The sequence below is a fragment of the Hipposideros armiger genome, unplaced genomic scaffold (genome assembly GCF_001890085.2).
Source record: "Hipposideros armiger isolate ML-2016 unplaced genomic scaffold, ASM189008v1 scaffold_134, whole genome shotgun sequence".
In the NCBI taxonomy this organism is placed as follows: Eukaryota; Metazoa; Chordata; class Mammalia; order Chiroptera; family Hipposideridae; genus Hipposideros; species Hipposideros armiger.
The window spans coordinates 2,468,939-2,478,202 of record NW_017731484.1 but is presented as its reverse complement, the minus strand read 5'-3'; the positions used below and the strand labels follow the sequence as shown (position 1 = coordinate 2,478,202).

General features: G+C 54.5%; 1 protein-coding gene across 7 annotated transcripts in view; it reads right to left on the bottom strand.

Annotated features, from left to right (window-relative positions):
• Window positions 1-2,366: 2,366 nt before the first annotated feature.
• CNTN2 (contactin 2) overlaps window positions 2,367-9,264 on the bottom strand; it is a 30,146-nt gene continuing 23,248 nt past the window's right edge. For 6 of the 7 annotated variants that reach the window (XM_019649775.1, XM_019649777.1, XM_019649778.1 and 3 more), the window contains 7 exons: window positions 7,425-7,495; window positions 6,866-7,100; window positions 6,417-6,529; window positions 5,164-5,350; window positions 4,734-4,846; window positions 3,994-4,162; window positions 2,367-3,578 (listed from right to left, as the gene is read on the bottom strand). In XM_019649775.1, the coding sequence (XP_019505320.1) occupies window positions 3,469-3,578; window positions 3,994-4,162; window positions 4,734-4,846; window positions 5,164-5,350; window positions 6,417-6,529; window positions 6,866-7,100; window positions 7,425-7,495 (998 nt within the window). In that variant the 3' untranslated portion in view covers window positions 2,367-3,468. The remainder of the gene's footprint in view (window positions 3,579-3,993; window positions 4,163-4,733; window positions 4,847-5,163; window positions 5,351-6,416; window positions 6,530-6,865; window positions 7,101-7,424; window positions 7,496-9,264) is intronic. The other variant, XR_002124800.1, reaches the window with a different exon arrangement.

Below are 9,264 nucleotides of genomic sequence, written 5' to 3'. Positions count from 1 at the left end.
CCAGGAAGAGAAAAAAGTCCTCTAGCTGGGAAAGAGATGAAGGGAGTAAAACATCCTTAGCCACCTTGGGCTCTTGTCCAGAGCACAGACTGGCTGGATCCTGGGATTCCAAGAGGCAGTTTATGCTGGGAAAAGACTGCCTGGTGAGCCTTCTCCCTTAGTGACCGTGTGACTGCGCTGCAGGGGCCACAGCAGATAGATGCTCCAAGATGCTTCCTATGCTTAGCATCTTTTGCTTCTAACAATCTCAGCCCTCGAAGGACAGCTACAGCATCTCCCTACACCACCAGTCTTCACCTATCCGAGACCCCATAGCAACAGCTATCAAAACTCAAAGGCCCCTAAAATAGGAAGAAGCCTCACTATTCCAAGGTCTCACTGCAGAAGTTTTTCTGAGGTCTAACGTCAGTCTCTTATCAAAAGGAAAAGTCCCCCTCCCCGCTTTACGGCCCTCCTATTCCCTGGCACCATCTGTATCCTTGGATGCCCTGAATGAAAGTAGACAGCCTGACCTTGCCCGGCCCCGAGACTCCCATCTGGAGCAAGCTGCCCTCCCTGAAGGCGAGGTATAAACATCAGGCCTGTTAGAGCACGAGGACCAGGTAGCCAGGCCGTGTCACGAGCCCTGCAGGCTGAGCCCAAGTATGCCCAGAATGGAGAGACTATCTCTCTGGCCCCGAAGTGGTGTCTGCAGGCGGCCTCTGTCCCTAGTCCTCAAGGCACTTACTGGCCACTAAGCTGTGGGGTAAAGCACTTGTTTGTGGCTGTCCCCCTTGCCGCCTCTCGGGCTTGGAGCAAGAGGAGAGATTCAGAATTGAGTTATGGCCACAGCAGGGGTGAGCTCCCCTCAAGAGCTGCTTCAGCCCTTCCAAACAGAAGATGAAAATCAGAGGCCCCTTGGGCAGGAAGGGACTCTGAGAAGCCGTCTGATCTCTTCTGCCTCCATGCAAGCTCCTGTACAAGCCACCCCAACAAGAGGCTATTCCTTTTTACAAGCTTGCATGTCTTCAGGTCACCAACTGTCTTATTAAACCTGAGCTCTACCTGAAGTCTCAGGCTGCCAGAACACCGTTTTAGTTCAGTTCTTCATCCCCTGAACAAGTCCTACCTGCATAGTGGTTAGGTTTTCCTGGGGCTGAGCTTTTCTAGTTACAAAACCCTCCTTGGCTTCCCAGCAGGCCTGCCTTCCTCTGCTTTGCTAATGGGCCTCATTTGAATTAAGACACTGAGTTGTGTCTTTTGCCTCAAGCAAACTTAAGGTAGTTACTGTGCCAAACCAGCCCATCCTTCTTGGCCCAGCACCTAGGCACCTATCTCATTCCAACCCCCCACCCCCACATCCCTCCCTACTGCAGCCCAAGGCAGTGAAGACAGAAAGCTAAACCTTGGAAGAAAATTTCTTACTTTGAGCACCCCCTTTCTGGTGGAGCTGGCATGGCCAAACCACAGCCACGGGGGCCAGCATGGATGCTAGGCCAAGTTTGGGGTTCCTGTAATGGTAGAAGGGTCACATAGCTGAGCCCCCAGCGCCTTGCATGGGGGAATGGTAAGGAGCAGGTGAGGAGGGTGTAACTGATGGCTCCAGGGAGGCAGTCCTGGGCCGGGGCAGGGTGGTGGGTGCTGTAGTGGCAGGGAGAAGAGGTGTGAGCTTACATTTTTAAAAAAATTGTAGTGGATAAAAACATCAACATAAACCTGCCCAGGAAAATAGAGCAGGACGTAAAAGTTTATAAAACCATAGCAAAATAGAGATCTAACTGTAAACTACAGAAACCAGGCTCAGGGGGCCTGTCCCCTACAAGATGCCTGTCCCGCTGAATCAAGGGCCACTTGTCAGAGCATAGGCATTGGGGGTTCCTGGTTGTGCCGCCACTGCTACCTGGATTTGGGGAATCCCTGTCCTTGCTTTGGCTGCTTCTTGGAGCAAGGGTAAGGGGAACGGGGGCTTCGAGCCAGCACTGCATATTGAGGTCCCAGCAGAAGCTAGGCTCGAAGGCAAAGAGGGACTGATGTCTCCTAGAATCTGCCCATGCCTCAGACTGGGACCCAGCCAGGCTGCTTACCTCATGATCACCCACCGAAACCTCTTGAAGTAGAATTCTCATAGCCCACTGCCCTTCCTAACCACCACCTTAGCCGGGCAGTAGCCATTCAGCACTGCACCCCCCGTCCTCTGGATAGACAAGGAGCCTGGAGGCTCGAGTTGTCCCAGCCCTGTCACTGTCACACTTTGTGACCTTGGCAAGTCCCTAGCCATTTCGACCTCCATTTCCTCATCTGTAAAGTGAGGGGCTTGGACAAGTTGAGCTTGAAAGCCTTTTGCAGCTCCGATGTTCTGTGACTGGTAATATACCCAGAGCACAAGATAGGGTGTCCCGTTTATTAACCCCTTTTCTTCTGGAGAAATGCAAAAGGGTGGTCCGAGGCAGCCCCGGGTGCAGGTCTTGTCAGGTGGTCCTGGGTGTTCCTGGGAACAGGCAGCGCCACACTCATCCCGTCTTCTCAGAAGACTCCCGACTCCAAGACGGAATTAATGCCGCATTCCTTTCCCAGGCTCGAATGAGTCAGTGCTGGGAGAGGAGTCCTGGGCCTGCAGGCCAAGCTGGAGGAAGGGGGTGGGCGCATGACCCCTGACTCCTGTCTCTTGCCCAAACCCCAGAGGATTGTGGAGGATGGGTCTTGGTGGGGTGGGGGACCTCCCCAAGACAAGCCCTTTAGTCGCCCAGCCGCCCGTAGTAGGTCTGTCACTCTGGGGTGACAGGGTTGGGTTGGCAGTGTTGGCTAAGAGGGCAACGTCAGGCCAAGTCTGGTGCCCCTCCTCACCAGGTGTCCCAGCCTCTCAACCCTTGTTAGTCCTGACCCCTGGCAGTCTGGAGTACCCCCCTCCCCCCAAAGCTGCAGGGGCTCAGGCTTCAGGGCACTGGTTCTCAGCCACCTGGGCAAGTGGCATGTGCCTCCAAGGACACGTCTCAGGGTCCAGCCGTGGGTTTGGCCTTCTCCTTAGGCTGAGGGGTGTTGGTGTTTCTGCTTCATGCCACGTCAGCCCAGTCACAGCCAGCGTTCCTGCCAGGCCTAGGATTCTGCTCCCAGGGGCAGAGTCTCTATGTGGTCCCAGGGTGCCATCTCCACAGATGTGCAGATACATGTTTCAAACCCCCTTCTTCCCACAGGCCTGTTCCTTCCATCCAGGCACCCTAGAGGGCCAGGGCATAGGGTTCAATATCATCATGGAAGTTACTGCTTTCTGTCTCTTGATTTAAATTAAAAAAAAAATCCTCGCATGGGTTCTATCCTGTGGTAGAATATGAAATATCCTACCTCCTACAAAAAGGGCACTGTCTAAAGTAGGTGTTCAAAACCAGCCATTCTCAGGCACAGTGCTGGGCCACCTTGGCATCGGGAAGGGACCAGGGCTGTGTCCATCGGATGCAGCTGTCCAGCTGTGGCGGAGAGGGAGGGCCGCCGAGATCAGAGCTCCAGGTAGCCTATGAGGAACAGCATCGCCACAGCGCAGGAGAGGATGGCGGCCGAATGTGGGGCTTGGCAGACTGCCGAGTTCTCCACCATCATGCTTGTGCCTGAAAGTGGCAGGCGGAAATGTGGGCCTGGGTCAGCTGGGCCCTGCCCCACCTCACCCCACCCGCCCTTGGGACCAGTTCCAGACCTTCCTAGGGAGACTCAGAGGGCCGGCTTCAGGACTGGGACGTGTTCTTAGCGCCACTCCTACAGCATTTTGTAGGACCTCAGCTTTGCTGGTTCTAGGCCTCCCCCTGTACCTCTGAAAGGAGCACACTCATCTCCCCAGCCCTCGTGGTGTGGGGGAGGGGGGGCAAGGGCAGTTCTAGGACGACTTTGCACTTGGTTCCTGCCTACCTTCCCCTTCCCCCTTGGGCTCTGGCTGCGTGGGGGTTGGCTTGGGTGGGAAAGATTCCCTCATCAGACACCTGCGTGGACCCTGATACTCCTGGCGGAATGGGTGGGGAGAGGCAGCACCTCCGTTCCTCACGATGTGGACTTCTGCCGGGGTCCCATCCCCTCCTGGCCCTGTGGTCCGAATCTGCACCCGGGCATGGCCGATGTCTTCAGGAACTGCAATTTCTATCCCGTTCTTGCTGGTGAGGTGGAGCGTGGGAGTCAGGTGTAAGTCATTCTGGTACAGCATCTGTGGAAGGACGTTAGCCAGATGGAAGCACTTACACCAGGGCTGTGTCTTCCTTCTTCCCCAGCTGGAGGCGCTGGGAGGAACCCGTGTGGTTCTGGGCCCTGGAGGTCCTCCTCTTCACCCCTCCTGTTTCCCGCTGACCAGGACCGGGCTCTTGCACAAGTTCCTCATTGGTGGAGGAAAGCTTGCAAGCACTTGAACTATTTTTGCAGACCCCTTAGGCTAGAAGGACCCCAGGCTTCACCCAGTCCTCACTGCCCCCATGAACCCTGCCTTTCCACAGCCATACTATCTGCCTCCTTTCTTATAGTCTCTACTATTGGGTTGTCGGAAAAGCCGTGACGTATTTTTTCTCTGTTTTTCGTTGCAAAAATGCGTCACGCCTTTTCCGACAACCCAATACGAGTTACCTGGAGAACCATTCATATATTTCATGCCTCTCACAATCACAAATGCTTTGCTTACGTCTAACTCAGATCCCTTCTGCTCTAAACTGCAGCCCCCTTGTGTTCACTGGATGTGGCGATGAGCTGTTCATCACCATGCAGTGCCTGCCCCATCCCTTCCTTACCTTGTAGCCGGTGACTGCAGACTCATTTCGGAGTGGGACCACAGGGTCCCACTTAATACTAAGGCTGGAGCTCGAGAAAGTCCAGGAGATGTTGCCAGGAGGTCGCCGTGGAGCTGCCAGAGGAGGGAGGAAGTTGGGGCGACTTCCAAATGTTTCCTCACCACCCACCCTCTTGCCTTTAGCCAGCCTTTTTCTAGATATCCGCCCACAGCAGTTACACCTAGAACATTCACAGCTACCTAAGAAGCGAACCCCATGAAAATCCAAAGGCTGGAGAAGAGAGAGGTGCTTCAGAAGCCATGAACTCCACTCCTGGTTTTCATTAGCCTTGTTTCTGTCCAGCCCGGGGCTTGTGGGCTAGAGCATTTGTCTTATGTTGGGGAAAGAGTGATCCTAGCAGGATGTCCCCGCCCCAGGCTGACAGACTCACGGGGCTTCATGGTGGTGGCGTTGGTGGAAGGGCTGGCAGGCCCAGTGCCCGCCCGGTTGTAGGCTCGTACAGTCACATGGTACTTGGTGTTGGGGTGCAGGTCAGTGACTCGGGCACTGGTGTCCAGCCCTGCTGTCCTCACTCGGTCAGCGGCGGCTTCGTTGTCCCCAGCTTTCCAGTAGCGGATCTGAAGGGGGCAGGGATACCTTAGGGTCAGCAGTCAAGTTCAGGACCTCCGAGCTCCCCTGGCCCTGGCCCTGGCCCTGGCCGTCTATTCTGTTCCTCTCCTGCTCACTCTGGTCCTTGTAACTCAGTCTTGGGTCTCAGAAACTGGACGCTACATCATGAGCTCCAAGAGAGCAGGGACGAGTTGGTGTGAGTCCCTGCTGCCTTCTCAGTGCCCAGCAGGGAGCCGGTGAGCGTTGGGTGAGAGTGGGAGGCAGGCACCTAACCCAACGGAGCGATGGCCGGTTGGAACCCAGTCCTGTTTAGTTAACTCATGGAATCCCACGGGGGACTCTGCTAAAGGTCATGGCATGCATATCTGTCCTTGCAAAGTTGTCCCCCAACCCCTAGCAAACATGATGGCTGCCAAATAGTTGCAAACCCATTTTAGCACCCATCATAATATTAAGTCCTGTGAACTATTCTTCCAGATCAAGGGCAGAGTTGGGAGTTATCTCCTCGGTGAGGCTCGCCTAACCTATTGTGCTAAAAGCCGGAGCTGACTCGACTGGAATGGCATTAACGATATCACTAGTAACGGGGCCTGATGACTCTCACTTGGGCAATGACATTCCTTGCTTTTTCTTCTTCCCTTCCCCTGGCTTCTTAATTTCCACCTACTACTATACAGGGCACCCATTGTGGGATCATCAGTGGGCTCAGAGTTCCCCAGGGACTGGCGATCAATAGGTACATACAGGGGGCCATGCTGTTCTCTGCAGCCCCGCGGATGCCAGGCTAGCTGGGCTCTGGCAGAAAAGGACGAGCTGTGCCCCTTCCAGAACCCACTCTCCCCTGAGCTCTCACAGGCAGCATTTACTACAATGTCTACAGGCCTGCCATCCCTTGTCGTCCCTCCTGGGTCTTACCTAAGGTTATGTTCACAGTGCTGCACAAACTGGGTGCTGTTTGCCAATTTAGTGAATGAATGGTCCCAGGAAGAAGGACTACTGAGCTGTGAGGTGCCCCCACCTAGCCTTGAAGCCCCAGCACCCCACATTCTGCCATGCCCCAGGGTCAGTGCTCACCTCATACCCCAGGAGGATCCCATTCATGTCCTGTTGCACGGGTTCCCAGGTCACGTTTATCTCTGAGGATGAGATCCCCTTGGCCCAGACCTTGGTAGGGGCCACTCTGGGCTCTGGGGACCAATACAGAATGCGTGTGGATTCTTGGGGGCTCCCTGTGTCCTACAGAGTGGCCGCCAATCGGGATGGCCCTTGCTTAGGACTTTAGAGAGCCTAGGGTCCAGGATGAAAGCCATGTGGGGGTTCCCAGAGAGTCTCCCTCCTCCTTCCCTAGGCCTTAGGGGGAGACCAGGTAGCAAGAGCTAGAAATGAGGCCAGTGGCTTAGAACCCAGGTGTCCTGAGCACCCCAGCGTGGAAGTGAGCGGGCATGGGAGCAGCACTCCTCCACCCTACCAGCCATGGACAAGTAGCTGGAGCGGGGTGCAGGGTGGGCCCAGCGTCCGCCTACCCTCCTCCGCGGAGTACACGAGCGCAGTGAGACTCTCGGGCCCATTCCCACGGCGGTTGTAGCTGCGAATCTTGACCTCAAAGGGCGTGTAGGGCCGGATGCTCTCGTTGCTGTAGACGAAGTACTGCGCGTCGGCGCCAAGCACCCGCGCCGTCTGCCAGCTCGCGCCGCCCTGCCTGCGGAAGGACAGCAGGTAGCCGAAGCCGTCTCCGTTCTGGTACTCCCGTGACATGGGCTGAGGGGCAAGAACGTGGCATGGGCGAGGGGCCGAGGGTGCGTTTCCTGCCCATCCTCCGGCCCCACCCGACCTTCACCAGGAGGGTCAGCCCCAGGACTCCTGCGCCTGTGGCGGTTTTTATCCTGCACGGTGCTCCTGTGAGAGGCAGCGGGGGCAAAGGGAGGGAGAGGACTTTGCTCGAATGGGACTGTGCAGTGACTCTGTCTGGATCCTCTCTGCACGCTGCTCCAGCCCAGAGATGAGTCAGGACTGGGGTGGGGGAGGCAGGACTTGTCCCTCACCCCCCCCCCCCAAGAAGCCCTGCCTGTCTCTGCAGCTTACCGTCCAGTTAACGATGAGCTCTCCTGGGGCTCCACCACCTCCGCTGAGTCCTGAGGGTGCCACTGAGGGCGCTGTCAGGGCCAAGGCACAGACGTGGCTTGTTAACAGGCAGTAAGGGAACAAAAGCCATGAACGTGTGCCTGTAAAGCATCCTAGGGCAGGGATGGTTTTGTCTTCTAACTGTGCCTCTGGATGTGGGCTCTGGAGGCAGGCAAAACCTACCATCAAATCCCACCTCTGCCACTTACTAGCTGTGTTTCTCTGAGCAAGTTACTGAACCTCTCTGAGCCTGATTCTTCCTCCATGAGATGAGGAGAATGTTTCTCTCAAAGGGCTGTAAATAGAGTAAAATTAAACAAGATAGTAGCGTGTGTGCGTGTGTTCCCTAAATGATCATTTTCCTCTTCCCTCCTGTTGTCTTAAGCTAAATAACAGAGACCAACTCCAGTTTGCTTTAAATTAAAAGGAATAAATAACCCAGAACTGCAGTTAATGGGAAAACATTTCTTTTGGGTTGCAGGATGTTTTATTTATTTATTTCTTTTTGTGGCAGAATTAATTTCCTAATTGTCTCTAATGTTCAAAAAGGCTGATATTAAAACAAGAATGTATTTCATAGGTCACGAAGCTTGGCAGGGGGTAACTTAGCTGAGGGCCAAAGTATTTCTGCAGATGATCCAGCAATTGGAGACATATCACTTGGTTTGATGACTACAGCTTAGGGCTTTGTAATTTGCAAGGAGCACCTAAACACCTTGCCCATTTGATTATTTCACCCTTTTCAGGGTGGAAAGAACAAGGCCTGGAGCAGGTAAGTGACTTGCCTAAGGTCACAGAGGCAATAAATGGCACAGCTAGAATCTGAACTCAGTTCTGATTTCAAAGCCCACCATCCTTCCCCTGCGTCATAGCTGTCCTTGTGCTCATCAGCTCCAGGGATACTATTGTAGAACGAAGGAGACCACTCCCCACCCCACATTGGACTCTGCAAGAAGTCCGATCAAGGAAAGTGCTCCTTCTGGAATTCCTTCCTCAGGAGAGGTGCTAGTTAAAAATGTTGAATGATTCCAGAAAGAGCCCAAAAAGTCAGACTGGGGCATATAGGAAACTGTGTTGAAGGGACACAAGAAGGCAGACCCTCACTACCCCTCCAGTGGGGCAGGCCTGGGTGGGCAGGGTCCTGATGCCATGCTGCCTGTCCGTGATCCCAGGGCTCTGTCGAGGAGAGGCCGTTCCATGGTGTGACTACTGTCTGTCCTGTGAGCGGGACCCGGGCCAGAGCAAACTTCTTTGCAGCCCTCCCTGCCCCGCTTAGAGGCTGTCTGATCGTAATTGGTGTTCAGTCTGACATAAATCAGCACCCCTGCCTGCCTCCTGCTACTTTGCTGGCTCCTGGAACAGGCCGTTGTCCTGACCTGGTCAAGCATGTAATTTTCCACACCTGGCATCATTCACATACTAGCACCTATGATTATTACCCACTTTGACCCTAGATGATCTTTGTGTCAAAAGGCACAGAGAATATACACTTCATCTTGTAGCTGCTCATCTAAGATGCTCCTCTATCTAAGTTTCTTTTAATAAACTGTTAGCTGCCAGACTGGAGTGGCCAGCCTCTTTCTTGGGTCTTTCCCTGCTCTCCACTTAGAGGTAGATTTTCAGTCCCAGGACCTTTCCCTGGTCTGTGTGTACTAACAGGCTCTCATGCTGGCCCTTCACCCGTGACAGGCTCAGTGGGTAGGCAGAAACCTCTCAGCAGATGCTGACAGGGGCCTGGGGTCTGTCCCAGCTCTTTTCCCGTCCTTCCCCACTCAGATTCCCACACCCACGTGCCTTTCAG